At 37.5% G+C, this 21,018-nt stretch overlaps 1 protein-coding gene across 3 annotated transcripts; it reads left to right on the forward strand.

Moving 5' to 3' along the window:
* The first annotated feature begins 6 nt into the window (after positions 1–6).
* On the forward strand, positions 7–11,721 carry CCNL1 (cyclin L1). Of its 3 annotated transcripts, none has more exons than XM_006753828.2 (10): positions 7–153; positions 649–758; positions 6,354–6,474; positions 7,555–7,619; positions 9,325–9,424; positions 9,522–9,626; positions 9,721–9,862; positions 10,093–10,204; positions 10,332–10,430; positions 10,918–11,721. In XM_006753828.2, exons 1-10 carry the CDS (start codon positions 13–15, stop codon positions 11,264–11,266), a joined length of 1,344 nt encoding a protein of 447 aa, XP_006753891.1. In that variant the 5' UTR covers positions 7–12; the 3' UTR covers positions 11,267–11,721. The 3 variants fall into 3 exon arrangements, with proteins under 3 accessions (XP_006753891.1, XP_006753892.1, XP_015421073.1); XM_006753829.2 differs by lacking the exon at positions 7–153 and adding an exon at positions 2,502–2,574 and having other exon boundaries at positions 669–758; XM_015565587.1 differs by lacking the exons at positions 7–153; positions 649–758 and adding exons at positions 1,262–1,321; positions 2,502–2,574.
* Positions 11,722–21,018: the final 9,297 nt, after the last annotated feature.

Genomic DNA, 21,018 nt, shown 5'->3' on the forward strand with positions numbered 1-21,018 from the left:
CGGCGGCACAAAATGGCGGCGGCGCCTGGTGCGGGCCCGCCTGACCCTGGCGCTTCCGCTCTTCTCTCTCGTCTGCAGGTGGCGATGGCAACGGGGCAGGTGTTGTTCCATCGGTTCTTCTACTCCAAGTCTTTCGTCAAACACAGTTTCGAGGTAAGGACGGCGGGGGCGAGGGCAAAAGGATTTCCCCATCCGGAAATGGGGGTGCGGGGCGGCGCTAGCAGCGAGCTCTCCCGGAAAGAAAGTGGTTCCTTTGGGCCTCGGTACCTGGTTCTCACTCCCCCGGAAGTGGGGGCTTTCGGAATGTGTTCCAGGGCCTAGAACCCAGGAAATGGGTCCCGGGTTCCGGGCCCTCCCGTCAGTAATTAGAATTTTCAGCCGAGCTCCAAAGCCCTGTGAGACTGGGCTTGATGGACTCTGGATTCAGAGTGGAGGGATTAATCAATTAAAATAACTCACAGTGTTAACGTGGCCGGGAAGCTTATGGCTTGGAAATGTCATCTTAATTTTATTTCGCCGAGGTTGTCCTAGTTGTGTCCTCCTAAAGTTTTTCCAGCAGATTAAGTTAGGTTTGGGGAGGGGCACTGTTTCCGAACGGCGCGGGGTAGAGCCCTCCTCTAACAAGGTTTCCTTGGCTCGTTCTTTCAGATTGTTGCCATGGCTTGTATTAATCTTGCATCAAAAATCGAAGAAGCGCCCAGAAGAATAAGAGACGTGATTAACGTGTTCCACCACCTACGCCAGTTAAGAGGAAAAAGGTAAGATTGGCATGATTGAGCACAACATCTCTCGCTGCTACTGTACTGTGCACACCAATCATCAAACCAAAACATTCTTTCCTCTCAAGTGAAAACCCATGCACAGGGAAACTTATTTAGGTGTTGAAATTCACATAGGAGCACACTGATACTTAATAACCAAAAAAAAACCAAACCCCAAACCAAAACCCCCCACAATTAACCAGCTATCTGAAGTTTGTAGAGGCAGTTGCATTTATGGACAATCCTAACAGTGCTGTGAAGCAGTCCTGTGGCTTAAGATTAAACAAGAAAGGGAATGCGTTGGGCTCAAGTGTGAGTGTATCTGTAAGTTGTTTCTCCCCACCCCTCTCTGGAAGACTGAAGGCTGGAAGTTTAAACTGCAGTTCAAGTTCATAACGTGGCACAGTTTTGTGTAGATTGTTTCTCTACTCGGAAGTCCCAGTTAACACGTTATCAATTGAGGTTGGCTTTTGTTAAGAGTACTTCAACATTGAACTACGATATACCGGATCTGAAAGGACTGCAGGATGATAAAGTTTGAAGTCAAAGGGATTAAACAGGTATTTTGTCTTGGTCAGATAAGTCCCAGTGAGTGGGTTAGAAAAATAACTCTTGATTGATTGGGTTATATTTAGATAAGGCTCATTTAATTTCTCTTGTAAGAAAATAGAGACCAAAAGAGTGCCTTCTAGGTGTTGTGGCTACATCATAACACTTTATGTGGACTTAATGTCCATGTGAGCAGGACCAGAAATTTTAGTTGCAGCACTTCAGGTGACTTCTAGTGCATGCTGCAGAAGGAGATAGCTGGAATAGATTAGGTCTTTTCACTTTTTAAGAAATTGTGATGTTAGATAAACTTGTATGGAGTTTGAAAGGAAGTTATAAAAGGATTTTAAGTTGTTTTGGGGACTGGGTGTTGGTTAGTGCCAACTTAGTATCCTACCTGAGTGTTTCTTAATCAGCTGAATCTGTAGGTTGGCATAATAGAACTATTCAGAGACAAGCAAATAGAAAAGTAACCTTAAAATGATTAGTTAAAAAGCCTGAAACATTGTTCTTCAGATAGTTTTCACATTTTTTTTAGTTTTCTTACATTTTTTTTTTTTTGCCATCTTTCCTCATTCACCCTAACCATATCCAGGGATAGACTAATTTTTTATTTCATTTTAAAATATCTTTTAGCTTCTTGGTGAGGAATTCCTAGAAATTGGGAAGATTTCAATTTGGTATTTAGTATGGTCTGAGCTAAAATTTACATTTAGATATCTCGCTGATTCTTCAGGGTGTTTAAAACACACTAGTAACAAGGCTCTTCAGTGAAAGGATTCTATGCTGGTTTAAAGGAAATAGCTTTCTGTTATTTTTTGAACCATTGAGCCAACTCTTACCACTTAATAATGATTATCTACTTTGAAATTTTTCTGTGAGCCTTAGAGCATTCTTCCTCCATTTCAGAGAGTAGTTCTTAACTATAAAAATCTTGGAATGTAAAACATTTCACCTGACTTTTGTGTCTGTAACTGGTTTTGGGGGGGGTCATTACAAAGAGACTGATTTTTGTCTCGATCTTAGAGGTGACTAGCATGAAATTTAAAAGGAGTTTTTAATTGCATGGAAGCCTTTTTTTTAAAAGCTGGATGTAAAAGTGTTTCTATGCATATTACAAGTTTACTCAGACACGTAACTTGTATATGTTATTAACTTCAACTCTTTTTTCCCTTGCAACCGACTATACAGCGACCAGCTACATTTACCAAAGCCTGGGTGATGTGGAGTGGTACATAGCGATGAAGCTGTCGTCATGGCAACAGTGAGTGAAGTATGGAAAATCCCCAAGGAGAAGCCAGTGCTCTGAGAATAGGTCACTGGAATCGGGGACTAACAGGTTGGCCACTGCTGTACCATTTAGAAAAACTCCTGTTTCTTGTTAAAAGCTTTAATCTTTGCTGTCCAAGTTATATAACTGTAGCTTAATATTGTCTTTTCATAGATTAATGTCATTAGAAAGTATTGTCAGTATTATACTTCAGTTGGTAAAATAATGTCAGCTTATTTTAATGTTATTTATTTTAATGAAGTTTATGAAAGTCTTATTGTAGTGTGAACTAGAAAATTACAAAGCAGGAATCATTTCTGTAGCCTTTAGATACTGTTTTTCAGTCCTGGCTACACATTAGAATTACCAGGTGAACTTTTAGAAAGTACCAATGCCCAAGCCACATTCTGTATTATTTGACTGTTTCCCCCTTTGATTTTTTTGGTAGTTTGGTAATTGTCTTTTAAACTCGGAATAAATGGCTGAATTTAATAGTTTCCAATTATAATTTGCTTTTGGGGTGGAACATATTCACAGCAAATTAGGGTTTTCTGTGGTTTCAAGGAAAGGCTCAATTAAACGTGTAATTTACAACTTTCAAAGATTAAGACTTGGTTGTCTAAAAGAAGACATCTTCAGACTGGTACAACCACTCTCATTGGTACATATGGTGTATTTTCAACATGTATATAAATCATGGATGAAAGTTGGAAGGGTCATAAGTCCAGCCTCCATTTGCAGTTTTATTTTATGGCTCTAATGGTGACCTTCATTTTGTTTTTAAACACTGCTAAAAAAGAATGTTCCTTTGAAGTCGTATTGCACATTTTGTGTATTGAGTAGGAGGAGTCTGCCTCTTTGTAAACTATAGTATAGTTCCTGAAGAACTAGTTTTCATACTACATGAGTGAAACTTAAACCATGTTTGCATCTCCTGATCCTAATTTGTCTTCGAGGTATATTTGAACTAAGTCATGCTAACGGAAAAATAGCTGTCCTAAGACGGCAGATTATAATAAACTTCCAGTGGTCAAAGTCCAAGATTTCCTATTAAGACTAAAATTTGGAAATTGTTCTTTTCATATAAGTTAATTTGAAAAGTATGACAAACTTCAAAGCCGGGAAGGTAGAGTTAGATTTGGTTGTTAGTTGATAACAATTTTTTTTCTCTCTCTTAATTAATGATTTCTTTTTTAAGAGATTTTTTAAAATGCCACCTCTTCAAACTTTTATCAGAAAGGAGATTTAACATAATTGGAGAGGAAGGCATTCTAGCAAACCTTAATTCAATTTAATGTGCTTATTGCTACAGAAAGTACTAATTGATACTATGTTAATAAAAAGAAACCACTTGCTTAGACAGTTTTCTTGAACCTTTACTTGCTTATTTATCCGAACACATTTTTCTCCTACAAAATAAAAGTTGTAAATTATACATTTATTGAGCCTTCCTTGATTTGTGAGGTAAAACCAATTCTGCACAAAAATGAAGGTGTTAGATTATACACCCACAAAGTTAACTTTGAAAACTGTAGGAATAAGTAGGCCTAAGCAAAAAGTTGAGTATGTAGTTGAATTAATAGTGGATAATGGATTTGGTTTCCTTAATCATTTGATGTTATTGGAGTGTTGACACCAAAATAGAGGGAAAGTAAAGATTGTGGCAGAGTAGATGGAAAATAACAGTTGGTTTAAGCAGAATTGATAATTAAGCCTGATTTACTACCAGAGAGTAGCCATAATTTTAACAAGTATTTAGCTGGTTAATTACAAGAAAGATGAATTTTAACAGAATTTGAAGGAAACTTTTAAAGCAAGCTTTAGTAAGATGTATAAATGAGTTTACTCAAAAGAAATGGGAAATGAGACAAAACTGCTTTTATATAGTTTCTAATGGTGCAGTTTTGCTGTCCCAATTGCAATGGATTAAGAGTTAAAGTTCTGGGTGCCACTATAACACGGAAGGTCTCCTTTCTCCTAATGCCTGTTGAGGGAGACATTAGCCTGAGGTGGATTTAACTTCTAAATTTCCTGTCATGATGAAACCTGAAAATAATAAACCTTAAGTTCTTTGAGATATGCTTTCATGTGTACATTTATTGCTCTTGAGGTAAAATTGATTTTTTCCCCACCCAAGGATAGTTAACTTGTAGCCTATTGTCTTAATAAAAATGGATTCATTGATACCATGCTAGAAATCGGCCCTCTCCAATTGATGGCCTCATTTCTCACACCTTTTATATCTGTAATAGGTATTGAACTGAGTAAAGGCCATTTTCAGCATTGTTAATCTTAACAGCTATTTTCCATTTTGTCAGCTTGCCAGCTTTTGTCTTGTTTAATACAATTTGATTTTAAAAATATTGAAATAGCCTAGCAAGCATTCTAGTTTTCATCATTTTAAATGTGAGAAAATAAGTTATTTTTACTCTGATAACATGTCACCACAGGGGTAGATAATGTGGCATTGTTATCTAATTTTCAAGTGGATGTATTTAAATTGGTTTTTGATTTTAAAGTGTTAGCTTACATTTTTCTGGATTTGCTGTGCACAGTGAAAGGAGTTGTGAGTTGGGGTAATATTCAGAATTATTATCTTTTTAAAATAGATGTTGTGTTCTGCCCAGGGCAGAAACTCTTGAATATTTTGGCTGATAATTGAGTATGGGGAAAATATTTAAATATCCTACATATATATGTATATATCATATAATCAATATTTTTAATAATATCTTAACAAAAATATATTTTTGTTGGTTCAGTCTAAAAATGTATCAAACAAAGGACACTAGGACATTTTATGGGCTTTTAAATAAAAAGTCCAAGTCTTAAAAAAAAAGTTCTCAGTAAGAAGCTAATTTTGAACATAAGCTTTAAATAAAAGTAAGAAACCGGTTTTTCATTTTAAGACTTAAATAAGATAGTCTTTTAATTGAATGTGCTGTTTCTAAAGCATTGAGCCCCTGACTGATAGATAAGATAGCCTTCTGCATCATAACTTTGGAAGCTATCAAACTTGAATCTGGCACAGAGACCTTGAGTGTTGTCCTGGTTTCCTCATGATGGTCCTCCCTTCTCTTGCATTGCTAAATATACTGCCTAATAACTACAACTCAACGAAATTTAGGCACGGTTTTTATTGATCACTTTGAATTTTTAATCTGATTTAATTTTATAAACTATTTTGAACTAAATCTTTAGTTTCCAGATTATTTTCTTTAACGGAAATAGAATCTTAGAACAATTTGCTTAAACAAATTGCCCATTTGCAGGGGAAATGTGGATTAGCTACCCAATATTTTTTCCCTTAATTTTAATTTTGGCCATAAAGTAACCAAGAGTTGATATTTTATAAAATGAGTAAAATCACTATAATCTTACAAGGTCTTATAGTAAATATTTTCAGGAGCACTTTCATTTTGTCAGTGCAGAGAGTCTGGAGACTAATGAGATTTGTGATAGCTGTCACTGATGTTAAGCAACATATATTCCCAAAGTATCCATATGAAATAACCAAGGATAAATACAAGAGAAGTAGAGTGAATTATTTCCATTGCAGGATTGCATTAGTTTGTATAGGAATTTAGTCTAGAAAGTATATATTTAATTAGCATAACTTGGACAGCACAAGATTAATGCCTTAACTTGTTTGCAGGAGTTTAAAAAGCTGGTTTCTGTTGCCAATAGTTGGTTGGAAGGGAAAACGGAGATGCCACAAATAAAAATTTTTGGATGTGCAAAACAGTTTTGATTTTATTTCTTACAAACTATAGGACTCCAAGCCCCCTCATCCTTGATCAGAACTACATTAACACCAAAAATCAAGTTATCAAAGCAGAGAGGAGGGTGCTAAAGGAGTTGGGATTTTGTGTTCATGTCAAGCATCCCCATAAGGTGAGTTATAGAGTACAGGAATTGTATTCGTAAGTATTAGGGTTTTCTTAAACTTTTATATTACATGAATATATATTTGAGAGTTCACCTTGGTTTTTAAATGCGACCTTTTAGATTTTGAAATTTATCAGAAAAATGGGAGTCAAAAAGACAGATTCAAAACTTTACTGTTGTGTAGGCATTGATAAGTTCTTTTTACCTCTATGGTTAACCCAGTTTTCCCTACCTAGAAACAGAGTTTATGAAATAACTCATTCCAAGGAATAAATTCTATATATATATATATATATGTGGGTGTGTGTATATGCACAAAAAAGTCTGGCATGCTACCTATTGCATAGTAAAATGTTCAAGCTGTGTTGGCTGCTTACTGTTACTGTTTCTGAATGTTCAAAGGTTTCTCTAGCAAGTCTTGGCTTGCATGTGGCTGACATAAGTAACAGCAAAATAGTTTCAAGAATGGGTGCCCTGAAAGCAGAACTCTGCAATAGAAACTTGCCTCTGCCATTAGCTGAGTGACCTTGGCAGATATCTCTGTTCTTAGATTTCACAACTCTAAAGTTGTAATACAGGTCCTAAAATACCTCATCTGAACTGAGGTAAAGCTACATATATATAGTGTGATAAACTTCACTGTAGAAATGTTCAGTGTTTGATACTTACTATAATACCCACTTGGAGTTTTACAATGTATCATGCCCATTGTATAACTTGTAAAACATAGTGTTTAGGGTTTGGGACACGCAGAGTTGTACCTTGGGAAATTAAATGCTATAATCTTGTTTGTAGGACACAATGCCTGCCACTTAGTATTCATGAAAAATTGTTTTTTATTGAAATAACTCCCAATTTTTTTCCCTGTACAATCTTGAAACATTTTTAAACAATTTTTATGGAATCTAGTAGCATAATAACTCACATTGATTCAGATACATTTTAGATTGGTCTGTATTATTTATGTAGTTTATAGAAGAATTAAAACTTGACTCTAACATTTTCAGTTACTTATACACATTGAACTCTGTACTCTGAAAGAACCAATGTTGTGCTAAACTGAGTTTTTTCCCCCTTGTCCTTCAGATCATTTTTATGTATTTACAAGTCTTAGAATGTGAACGTAATCAAACCCTGGTTCAAACTGCCTGGTAAGTTGTTTTCTTTTGTTTTTTTTACATTTTTTTCCTAGTCAGGAAAACAGAAGCAGAAATAAAGTAAGTTTCGTTTTCCCTTTCCAAAATAATGAGATGAGTTTCTTTTGGTGCTTTTTTTTGTTGTTTTTTTAATCAAAAGGTAAATAATGCTTATTTCTGCTTCCTGTTTTCTTGGCTTGACTAGTTATTTTTAATGGAGAACTCAATTTAACTTTGTTCTTTTTTCTACTCTTTAATTAAAGGGTAGTCCATGATGGTAAGTCATAGAACTCTGCCCTCTGCACTTCAGCCCATGACCTCAGGATGGCCTGTTTGGCTGCCCTGCTCTCCAGCCAATCCAGTGCAAGCTCTCATCCGAGATTCACTGAAGTGGTCCATATCCATCTGGCAGCATCTTCTAGTTCTGTCGGGGTGTCAAAAGGATTTGTATATTTGCTTCTAGAAGTAACTATTCAACATGCCTATGTATTGAATGTATACCTGTAACTATCAGAATGAATAGTTCATTTTTGATAGATTGTTATCCGACCATTATGAATTAAGTGATTTTTTTTGTTAGGAGTTTGACTAGATTTCAGTTTTCAGTATGTATAGCATGAATTCTACCAAAGGAAGCTACAACTTGTAGCTCAAAGTGGGCACCATTTCCATTCTGGATGAATTTCTAGCTGCTGGGCTATTGCAGACAATAATAGAATTAAGAAGTACTTGAGTTTTCAAAGCACTTTATAACTTGGACTTTTGAGATACAGATATGTGATTTGGAATGCTAGCTTATTTAAAGGTAAAGTAAAACAAGGATTTGTTGTCCAGACATAACTACTGTCTCAACACAATAGGTGTACAGGACTTAATTTTATGTTCTGGACTTATGACTGCCATGCTTGTTTTGGATTCAGTAAATATTAGTAATAGAAAAGTTTCACTGCTTTTATAAAATGCATGACATTTTTAATATATGTTCTGTAAAACAGATTTTAGCAGTTACAGTAAAGATTTTTAAGAAACAACCTTGTAGTTTAACCTTTTAAACAATTTGTAAAATTTTTTCAATACTTCAGGGATGTTGTGGGGAGGGTTCACTACTTAAGAAATCAAGCAGTTTATTAGCTGAAGTAGTTAATTGCTTTTCTTTGCACTTAGTCACAAAAAAAGGTACATAAACAAGGCTGTTTTATATATTTATTGCTCTTCACTTCCCTGTCTAGATTTTCTGAAGTATTTAGTTTTCTTAATATAACTTGGTGAGTGCTTACCTTTTTACCCCTGTCACAGTACTTTGAATTTTTTGAAAATACTTGGTTGACATTGCTTTTCATTGTGGATAAAGGAGAGATGGTCAATAATTAATGGCTTGAAGTATTGTTGGAGTGGTTTATCATTTCTGAAACTAGTTATTCAGAATTGACTTTTAAAGCATTGATTTTCATAAAAATACAGTTTTAAAATTTTACATATATGTTCTATTTGGAATAATAGAATTATTTTCAAGGAATTTAGTCATAGGAAAGCTGAAGAATTGTTCTAGTGTTAAATTCTTATCTCTCTGATTTTTGAGTTAAGAATTGTTATTTGCTAGAATATGAAGATAGAGATATAAATATGAGAAGGAAAAAGAATAAAGTAGATTGAGTCTCCAATTTTATGTAAGCTTTAGAACTGGTTTATGTACAGAGCTTATGATTAAAATATTTTTCAGGAATTATATGAATGACAGTCTTCGAACCAATGTGTTCGTTCGATTTCAACCAGAGACTATAGCATGTGCTTGCATCTACCTTGCAGCTAGAGCTCTTCAGGTAGGTTTAGATAGCCTGTTTTGTTCTGTGGGATAAATTAGTCCTCCTAATAAAAACCAGTAAACATTTGATCTAAACCACTCTTTTCACTGTTTAGATTCCATTGCCCACTCGTCCCCATTGGTTTCTTCTTTTTGGTACTACTGAAGAGGAGATCCAGGATATCTGTGTAGAAACTCTTAGGCTTTATACCAGGAAAAAGGTAATGCTGTTTATTCGTGTTTGTGCTAATACTTTCTCAATGCTAACACTCTAAACTGTGAAGGAGAGATACTAACTTCATTTTCCTCCAATAGCCAAACTATGAATTGCTGGAAAAAGAAGTAGAGAAAAGAAAAGTGGCCTTACAAGAAGCCAAATTAAAAGCAAAGGGATTGAATCCTGATGGAACTCCAGCCCTTTCAACCCTTGGTGGATTTTCTCCAGCCTCTAAACCATGTAAGATTTATTCAGAATTGAAATGAGGTGGGCACTGAAGGTGTGTGATTATTAGAATGCTTTAGCATTTATCATTTGCAAGGAAACAATGTTAAGAAGCCATTACTATTTTCTCTTGACAGTCAACTGAAGACATACTTGAAAGCATGATACTTGCATTATATGTACGAACAACTTTTGAGCCTCTCTTAAATCCAGTAGTTAACATGTCTTTATTATGTTTGTTTAAGCATCACCAAGAGAAGTAAAGGCTGAAGAGAAGTCACCTATCTCCGTTAATGTGAAGATGATCAAAAAAGAACCTGAAGACAGACAGCAGGCTTCCAAAAGCCCTTATAATGGGTGAGTATACTTGATTTAGAACTGGCCCCTAGGAATCTTTTATGTGATTAATTTCTAACACACTAAATATGTAACTAATACACTGTTTTGTTTGTTTGGTTTTTTTTGTTTTGTTATGTTTTTGAAGTGTAAGAAAAGACAGCAAGAGAAGTAGAAATAGCAGAAGTGCAAGTCGATCAAGGTCAAGAACACGATCACATTCTAGATCACATACTCCAAGAAGACAGTAAGTATTCTCTTAGAAAAAAAACAACTGTATTTGGAGTGTTTAAAAAGTTACTCTTTAAAAAAAAGTTGAACAAATTAAGAGTGAAAAAATTGTCTTTCTGTCTGATTTCAGTTAGAAAATTGACTATTTCATTAATCACTTATTGGTTAATAAATCAACCATAGCCATAGAATTTCTAATTAGCTTTATAATTAGATTGTGGCTCTTTTTAACATGGGAAATACTTAATAAAAAGCATAGCTATATAGAACATCCTGCAAAACTTGCTAAATACCTCCTTGGCATATAGACATTTACATTTGTTTAAGATTTGTCTAATATAGGTTTGAGGGAAGGTAGTGGGGGGGAGAAATTTAATAAGTCTTAAGTCTAGCCTGTTGTCAGTACAGGCCTGATAGTTTTGTTTTGAACTTGTTTTGAGCACCACCAAATAATATGTTTCCAGCAGAAATCGAATCTAAATCTCAAATTTTTATTGTCTAAGTTATAATAATAGGCGGAGTCGATCTGGAACATACAGCTCGAGATCAAGAAGCAGGTCCCGCAGTCACAGTGAAAGCCCAAGAAGACATCATAATCATGGTTCTCCTCACCTTAAGGCCAAGCATACCAGAGATGATATAAAAAGTTCAAATAGACATGGTCATAAAAGGAAAAAGTCTCGTTCTCGATCTCAGAGCAAGTCTCGGGATCACTCAGATGCGGCCAAGAAACACAGGCATGAAAGGGGACATCATAGGGACAGGCGTGAAAGATCTCGCTCCTTTGAGAGGTCCCATAAAGGCAAGCATCATGGTGGCAGCCGCTCAGGACATGGCAGGCACAGGCGCTGACTTTCTCGGTTGAGCCTGCATCAATTCCTGGTTTTGCCTATCTACAGTGTGATGTATGGACTCATAATCAAAACATTAAAAGCAAACTGATTAGGATTTGATTTCTTAAAACCCTCTAGGTCTCTAGAAACACTGAGGACAATTTCTCTTGAAAAGAAGTATGTTAATTTTTTTTTTCTTTTTTTTTGCACATTAAAATGCCCTAGCAGTATCTAATTGAAAACCATGGTCGGGTTCAATTGTACTTATTATAGTTGTGTATTGTTTATTGCTATAAGAACTGGAGTGTGAATTCTGTAAAAATGTATCTTATTTTTATACAGATAAAATTGCAGACACTGTTCTATTTAAGTGGTTATTTGTTTAAATGATGGTGAATACTTTCTTAACACTGGTTTGTCTGCATGTGTAAAGATTTTTACAAGGAAATAAAATACAAATCTTGTTTTTCTAAACTGCTTCTTCAAATATTTTATTAAATAAATTATTTAAATGAGCAGAATTTTAATAGTAAAATGACTACTGATTTTCTAGCAAACCTATTCTTAGCTAGTTTGAGATTATACAATTATTAAGTTTTTCCTGTATATATGGAAAAAGAAAATGGGAGTGTAACATTAAATGATAAGTCAGTTTTAAGTACTATTTCTAAAGTGAACTGTCCTCTAACAAACTCAAACTTTTAACATGACAGTGAGTCAGACCCAACTATTGAGCTTTAAAGTTTATTTATTTATATATTTAATGATTTTTATCTAGGCTAGGATAATTCAGTAATGAGGTGTGAGGCCCTCAGAACCTGGTTGGCTGATAAAGTAAAATCTGGACACAAAAATAAAGTTTTGAAAATGTCACTATTGTGTATCCAAATGAATATTTTTCAAATTACTTATATTGAGAGTTATTTTCCCAATATTTTAGAGGTGAATTTAGAAGTTTTAAAAGGCCACAATAAAATATTGCAGTACTTTATAGTTACACTAGAGGCCCAGTGCATAGATTTGTGCACTGGGTGTGGGCGGGTGTACCCCAGCCTGATCTGTGCCCTCTCGCAGTCTGGGAGCTCTAGGTGCACATCCTTAGTGCTGCTGCGGAGGCGGGAGAGACTCCCGACAGCCTTGAGCCAGATTCTGGCTGAGTAGTGCTCCCCCTGTAGGAGTGTACTGACCCCCAGGGGCCTGCTCCGGTGTTGAGCGTCTGACCCCCGATGGTCAGTGCGTGTCATAGCAACCAGTCCTGCAGTAGAGTCGATTTGCATAATATCCTTCTATTATATAGGATTAGGTTTTCCATTAACGTTTTTTCACCCACCTTGGTTACTAATCAACTATATGTGGCTCCAAATGATTTGTTGCAGTTTCAGAAAATCACATACCACCCACAAAGAGATGAAGACTTAATGCCATTAAGGATTTTTTTTTTTTAATAAATAGTTAACAGCTGAGGAGGATTCCAAAGGTTTCCAAATTTTCACCAGTGGCTGGCAGTAGGGCTGGAAAAAGTGGAAAGCCTCACAAAGCAGCTACATTGACAGAAACAAGATTCCTTTGGATATAAAAATGTTGGGCATGTCACTTAAATACGTTCTGTTTCTAACTAAAAACTAATACAGCCTAGCATGAATGAGTAATTTTTGAGAGGGTAAATAGTGTTTTACATGTTGTAATAATATTTCTGTAGAGCTTAAACTGCCTGTAAGTAGTGAACAGTTTGTTTCCTTGACATGACCGGCATTGAAGAAGGGCCAAGGCAAATGTCAGCAAAGGTCCTGTTTAGGAGATTAATCTTTTTCTTTTAAATTATGTATATTTCTTTATTGATTTCAGAGGAAGGGAGGGGGACAGAAACATCAGTGATGAGGGAGAATCATTAATTGGCTGCCTCCTGCACACCCCCCACTGGGGATCAAGCCCACAGCTCGGGCATGTGCCCTTGGCCGAAATCAAACCCAGGACCCTTCAGTACGCAGGCCGACACTCTATCCACGGAGTCAAACCGGCTAGGGCAAGAGATTAATCTTGAATTCTTAATTGTGCCTTAAGTTTTTACCTACCTTCTTGTTTTGAAGTAACTATGGATGTGTGAAATTCACTATTAGAAGATAGAAGATGTGGAGGGTACACCTGCATGGGGGTTAAGGTTTATATGTCAGTGGTAGCTGTGCCAAGGATATCTTCCCCTGTGCCCTAATTTTTGTCTTGTGCTATTAGTTTTCTAAGTTCTTGTAAAGAGGTTTACAAATTTACACCTCTCCAACTGAATTAAAATACATGTTTTTTGGAAAAAAAAAGTGTAAACTTTTATGCTGGGAAATACCAAATAGAAGTAGTAGAGTACCCATTTCTCAGCTCCAAAAACAGATCAAATCATGGTCTGCCAGCCTTGATTATACCTCACCAATTCACTGCTCTACCTCCTGCCCTTATTTGGAAGAGAATCTCAGATAAATGACTTCACCCCCAATATTCCAATTCAAGAAAAAGGTAAGAACTTTAAACTCAGTGATAGTACTTTTATTATTATTTAAAAAGTTAACAGTAATGTCTTACTATTCAGTTAGGTTTTCCTTTTTAAAAAAAATACATTTTTATTGATTTCAGAGGAGAAGGGGAAGAGAGAAACACCAATGACTAGAGAATCATTGATCAGCTGCCTTCTGCACACCACCACACTGGGGATGGAGCCCACAACCTGGGCATATGCTCCGACCTCGATTCAAACTGCAACCCTGGCTCATAGGTTGATGCTCAACCACTGAGCCATGCCAACCGGGCTCCTTATCTCTTAATGATTTGTTTTTATAATTGGTTTGTTCAAATACCATCTATATATGTGGTTTTGCTTTTAGTCACAAGATTCTCTCTTTTTTTTTTTTACCGTGTAATTTAAAGAATTGGATCATTTGTCTTGAGGAATTTTCCATATTCTGAGTTTGCTCATTGTAACCCTATGGTGTCACTGAAGATATATTTTTTTGTCCCCTGTATTGTAAACTTACATATTGTAAGTCTGCATCACATTTTAGTTTGAAAACTTTTTATTGGTCCACCTTGACAGTCTTGTATATATGTTCCCCAATTGTAACTATATGTTCTTATACCTTTGTTTCCTACTATGGCTGGAAACCTAATGCATATAAGCTGTTGTTTAGTATTTGTTTTAATGACTTCAATCTTTTTCCTCCCTTTTTTATTGATATTAGAGAGGGGAGAGATAAACATCAGTTTGTTGTTCTACCTATTTATGCATTCATTGGTTGCTTCTTGTATGTGTCCTGATGGAGGAATCAAACTCACAACTTTGGCATATTGGGGTGACACTAACCAACTGAGCTACCTGGCCAGGGCATGATTCTAAGTCTTAATACAATTCCTTTGATGTTATAAAATATTACCTCTGTCCTTTGCAATTGGTAGCTTTTTTGTTTGTTAATCTTCACCCAAGGATATTTTTCCCATTGATTTTTAGAGAAAGTGGAAGGGAGTGGGAGAGATAGAAACATGGATGTGAGAGACACATAGATTGGTTGCCTCCTGCTCATGCTCTGACCGGGGCTGAGGATTGAGCCTGCAGCTGAGGTACATGCCCTTGACTGGAATGGAACCCATGGCCCTTCAGTCTGCAGGCCTATGTTCTAACCACTGAACATACCAGTTAGTGCTACAATAGTATCTTAATCCTTCAGGAAGACCAGTGAAATTCCTAATCAGTTTTCCACTTTAAAACAAAATGATCATAAAAATGAGTACGTCTTTATTGAAGTTCTAAGTTTTGCTTTATAGTGCAAGTAATGTCATTGTTACCATCAGAAATTAACCCCATTATTAATGCCCACAACCTGCATCAAGTCTCACTTAAAAATTTAAAGTTAGCTTTCAGGAAAGTTTCCAAAAACAAGCTAATTTTTTTACTAATAAGTATTTGTTGTCCTAAGAGCTATTTCTTAATTCACTTTGGGCTGTAAAAAATAATTATGAAGATTGAGGGTATTTTTTTTAAAATCCAGATTGTTAGGAATCATGTTAAAAGCACAGGCATATTGAGAGCTTAGTTTAGCTCTAGAGACAGAAGGTACATGGGGTTTGATAAGGAAAACCATCACTTAACCCACTGGGAAAATTGGAAGGGGCAGAGCATTCATTGTGTGGACCTTGATCCCCTTGTATCTCATAGAGGAGCTATTTGTGTGGCTGGAAGTCATAGCTTGGCAATATTTGTAACCATTTGAATTTGGGTCTGTTTCTGGGATGAAAAAACATGGACTTTCATGTCAGCTCAGGTCATTCCTCTACTAAGGTAACTTGGCAAGTCATTTAACCTCTTGTCTGCAAATTGGTCCTTACCTCGCAGTATTTTGTATGGTATGTGTATTAGACAAATATAAGGCAGTTCTATTTTTACCTTTGCAATCCAAACAATTCCTATTAGAAAACATCCAAGTATTGACCTGGCCAGTGTGTTCAGTGGTGAAGCGTTGACTTGTGAACCCCATTAGGGGGCATGCAGGAGGCAGTTGATCAATGATTCTCTGTCATCATGGATGTTTCTATCTCTCCCTCTCCCTTCCTCTCTCTCTAAAATCAATAAAAAGATACATATATAAAAAGAAAACATCCAAGAACTTAAGATTTAAATTGTTTCCTATAGACACAATCCTAAACACAGCTGTTTCAGAATGCTACTTCAGATTAGATCTGATTTCTCAACAGTCTGAGTTTCATAAAGCATGGCAGTATCGGGCACTTTGATTCCAGGTGGCCTCTTGACCTTTCTGCTTTTGTCACCTCTGCTCGGTATAATTCTAACCTAGTTCTAAGTACAGAAGAAATTCCTACCCCACCTGCTTTTATATGTCATCAAATTCCTTCTCCCTGTATCAGCTATCACCTCAATAATATGTGTAGTAACATTTCTATCTACAATTCTTCAGACAATAGCTAATCTATTTAAAAACAATCACCTGTTGCTCTAATAGATAAACTTGATGGTTTCCCATTTCACTGCATAAAATACAAACCCCTGACTCTGGCTATTTGTGAGCCGACCCTTGCCAGCCTCTTCCATCAACTAACCTCTCCCTTAAATTCCCAGCTCTCTTCCTAAGCAGTTGCTGTTCTCCCTGGTAGGGATGCTCTTCCCCCAAATCTTAGGTGATGGCATTATCATTCTAGTCCCCACTGTAAAGTCATGTCTCCAAAGAGGTCTTTTACAGTTGGCCAGTATGGCTGGCTCAGTGCTTGAGCTTTGACCTATGAACCAGGAGATTGTAGTTCAGTTCCCAGCCAGGTTGCGGGCTGGATCCCCAATGTAGGGCGTGCAGGAGGTAACTAATTGATGATTCTCTTTTATCTTTGATGTTTCTGTCTCCATCTCCCTCTTAGAAATCAATCCTATATAATAAAAGACTAATATGCAAATCAACCAAACTGTGGAATGACCGGTTGCTATGATGCTCACCGGTTGCTATGATGACCACCAGGGGGCAGACGCTCAACGCAGGAGCTGGGCTCATGGCTGGTGAGTGCAGCGGCAGTGGCGGGAGCCTCTCCCGCCTCCACAGCAGTGCTAAGGATGTCCAACACATGGGTTAGGCCTGCCCGTGGAGAGCAGGCCTAAGCCATCAGTCAGACATCCCCTGAGGGCTCCTGGACTGCAAGAGGGCGCAGGCTGGGCTGAGAATCCCTCCTCCCATTGCACGAATTTCATGCACCAGGCCTCTAGTAAAAATATAAAACAAAGAGGTCTTTTCCACTCTTAACTAAAATAAGCCCTTTTAGACACCCCATCCCACTCTATTCCTTAGCATTAATTTTTTCATAATTCTTATCATTATCTGAAATTATTTTAATAATTGACTTTCTTATTCATTAGAATGTAAGCTTTAAAAGATCAGCAGGCTTGCAGTTTATTCACTATTGCATGCCCCTTCACCTAATCCTACAACAGTGCTTTGCTGGTATTAGGGTATGCAATCAATATTGAGTAATGAATTTCACATACCACTAATTTCTTGACACTTTTTTTTAAAAAATATATTTTATTGATTTTTTACAGAGAGGAAAGGAGAGAGATATAGAGAGTTAGAAACATCGACGAGAGAGAAACATCGACCAGCTGCCTCCTGCACATCCCCAACTGGGGAAGTGCGCGCAACCCAGGCACATGCCCTTGACCGGAATCGAACCCGGGACCCTTCAGTCCGCAGGCAGATGCTCTATCCACTGAGCCAAGCCGGTTTCGGCTTCTTGACACTTTTAAGCCCTCCTCACTCTTTTAAGTGTGAACAACTGCCATTCTAGGTACCTGGAGCTCACAGTCTAAAGGGGGTAGATCAAGCATGTCAAACTCAAGGGCTAACATGGGCCAAATAAACAAGGTTTAAGTTTATGTGGGCCACAAAAAAACCCAGAATCTTCAATTTTCATAGAAATGTAGATTTATTTTGATAGAGACATGCTGAGTACAAAGGACTGAAATAAAGAGTAATCATTAACATAAAATAATAGAACATTTTAATAAAAATTAATATTTTTTCTTGAACATTAACTTACCAGACCCCGAATAACTGCATAAATTAATAAGCATAACATAAATAAACCTATTTTTTTTGTTCTCCAAAAGCGAAATATTTCCTGTTGCACACACCAAACAAGTCAGTACAAGACTAAGGACGTGGCAATTGGCTGCTAAAATATTCACTGCTAATATTAGTCGAGAGAAATGGTGCACCTGCGCATAAGGCGCGTAAGGGAAATGATGCAACACGATTACAGTAATCAGTCATTAGCAAACGTTGTAGTTCATTATTAATAATTATGTATAACAGGATATTGTAAAAATTAAGTTATGAAATTTTTATTAAAATGTTTTTTACATACCATTATATTGGCTGGGCCACAAAAATACTCGTTGTGGGCCACAAGTTTGACATTCTTGGGGTAGATAGACATGTACACAACGGCCCAGGAGTAACAAACTGGCGAACCATGAGCCAAATCCTAGCTTGTACGTGCCTTTGGATTGTGCAACGTCTGTGTTAAATGAACTAGCTGCTAACATTTTAAAATTGGAAATAGTAATACAAAGACCTAGACTTCCAGCTTTTTAAAAATGAGAAGACATGAGATCTACAGTCAGCCCCTCAAGGCAACGATTGACTGGCCCCAAGTAGCCCCAGGTTGGGGGGTGTGCACTCCAGTGCATTACAGTTCCTTCCTCTCCCTCATAATCGAAACACTGAAGGCAAGTGTCCATTTGCATTACCAGTGTGCTGCTAAGGGTATTTTTCTTGAGGAATGCTCCTTTTGTTTAGTGATGTTACCTGCCTGGCCCTTGCAGTAGACCCCTGACATCTCAAAAGACAATCAAGACTTAATGAACCCCTCATCTGTGAATGTGGTATTGTGTGTATAGCTACTGGGTCAGTTAAAAATCAAACTGGTTCTTTGCCCTATATCTCCTAGCTAACCGCAATATAATACAGTTAACGTTTTCAAACTGTTAGAGTCGGCAGCAAGGTAGATAGGAGCTGGGAGAGGTGGTAGGTAGGGCTTGGAGGAGATACATGTGAGATATGAGACAAACCAAAAATAGACAGTGGAGGCACCAGGCCCCTGTGTGAGAAGGAAAGATGATTCAGAGCCCCTCCAGGACGTGGTCTACCTGGTGGCATAGCATCTAGGTGACGGAGCCTTTTATTTTTAAAAAAAAGAAGGAGACGGGAGACTTACTGAGGGGCGTTCCAGCCTAGGGGAATACATCCTCTGGACTTCCAAATAGCGTGGCACTTCATCTGGTTTTGGCCAGCTGAGTTGCCTCCTCAGGTTCTGAGTATATTTCTTCCCTACAAATCAATTCCTGCCTGCTTTTGCTGTTATTTGCTGTTACTTGTTTGAATTTTTTCCTATAAGTAGGACAAGAACTGGGGGCACAGAGTACTGTCTCTAGCCAGGGGTATCTTTGGCCAGAGACCACTCCAACCATTGCTGACAAAACTGGCATTTCTCCCTCGATCAGCTCTTGCATTGCTGGAGCACTTGCAGAAAAACTCCACAAATGGACTTCTCCTGTTTTTATAGAGACCACTAGAGGCTCGGGGCATGATCCTGGCCAGGGGGAGGGGCCACGGGCAGTTGGTTGGCCGACCAGCCCCTCCCCCTGGTCAAACTCCAGTTCGAACTCCTGGTGGAGGGAACAATTTACATATTAGCCTTTTATTATATAGGAGATGACACATCAGATCTTTGTGCAGAAAACAAGACACATCATAAATCTAAGCCACCAGGAGGTTTAATATTTCATGCTAAATTATAAAACTAATTTTCTGCTCAGTATTTATTATTTTCTCGGATCTTATCAAACAGACCAAGTTTATTCACTTGATAATGACTGCAACATAGAGTAACAGAGAACAGAGCCATGCTGAAATTTATGAGCCAGGCTCTCAGTTCCTAGCTGACCACATTTTATTCACAGTTAATATTAAGAATCAGCAAATTAACTTGACTTACTTGAAAAGAGTCAAATTGCAAATGTTAAGTGTCTACTATAATTGCGTGTAACCTGATGTGGGCTGTCATGGAAGCGATCTATCTAGAATAAGTGAGTTGTGGAAGAAGTGAGCCAACTGGGCTGTTAGGGCTCAGGAAACAAGTTACAGGGGCCAAAGAAGGGCCTTAGGAGCTTAGGAAAAAGAAAGGCAGAGTGGGGGAGGAGAGAGGGAAAGGCTAGGGGGTGCCAGAGAGAGAGAGTGTGCACTGGAGAATGAAGGGGGTGGGGAAAGCGGTAGGTTTGAGAGACAGAATGAGAATAGGAAGTGAACATTTACAAAGAACTTTTATTTTGAGATAATTTCAGACATGAAATGGTTGCAAAAATAGTACAAAGAACCTATATATTCTTCACCCAGATTCCCCAAATGCTATCATTTAACCACACTTGCTTCATCACTGCCTCTCCAGATATCTGTGTGCGTATATGTCGTCATGAGTTTTCTGATGCCTTTGAGAGTAATAGGTGGTCAAGATGTCCCATTACCTCTAAGTATGTCAGGGTATGCTCCCTAAAAACAAAGACATTGACTTGCATTTTCACAATGTAATTATCCGAGTCAAGAAATGAACATATTGACCAAAACTATAATCTATTGGCTTTTTACAAATACTGCCAGTTTTCCTACTGAATGCCCCTTTCTGGTCCAGGCTTCAATCTAGAATCACATGTTGCCTTTAGTCAGTCTCCTTTGATCTAAAATAGTTCCTCACTTTGTCTTTCATGACCTTAACATTTTTGTTTGTTTTTTGTTTGTGAAAAGTTTATTTTCCCCAATATTAATAGTTTAATAAATTTCAAATCTCTGAGGAAACTGCAAGAGTAGCACAACCAATACCCTTATATTCATTACCTAAGATTCATTAGCAGTTAATATTTTGCTACACTTGCTTCATATCTCTATCTATCTATCTATCTATCTATCTATCTATCTATCTATCTATCTATCTAATTGATCCAGCTTGTGAAATCGCCCGCCCACCGACACGCTGCCCTGCCTTGACACCCTAACCTCTCCACCCAGAGCTCCAGCACACCTGGCCCTGCCCCCGGCCCCTTCGGCCTTCTCTGGCCGCTTCAAGCCCCGCCCTCAGTACCTCATGTTGTCTCAGGCTGGTCCTGCCACCTCTGGGCGCCTCCCCACTTCCACCCCATCTCGGAAACAACATGGTGGCTCCACCCCGCCATGCATGCAGCCTCCT

This window comes from Myotis davidii, unplaced genomic scaffold, assembly GCF_000327345.1.
Source record: "Myotis davidii unplaced genomic scaffold, ASM32734v1 scaffold570, whole genome shotgun sequence".
Classification (NCBI taxonomy): domain Eukaryota; kingdom Metazoa; phylum Chordata; class Mammalia; order Chiroptera; family Vespertilionidae; genus Myotis; species Myotis davidii.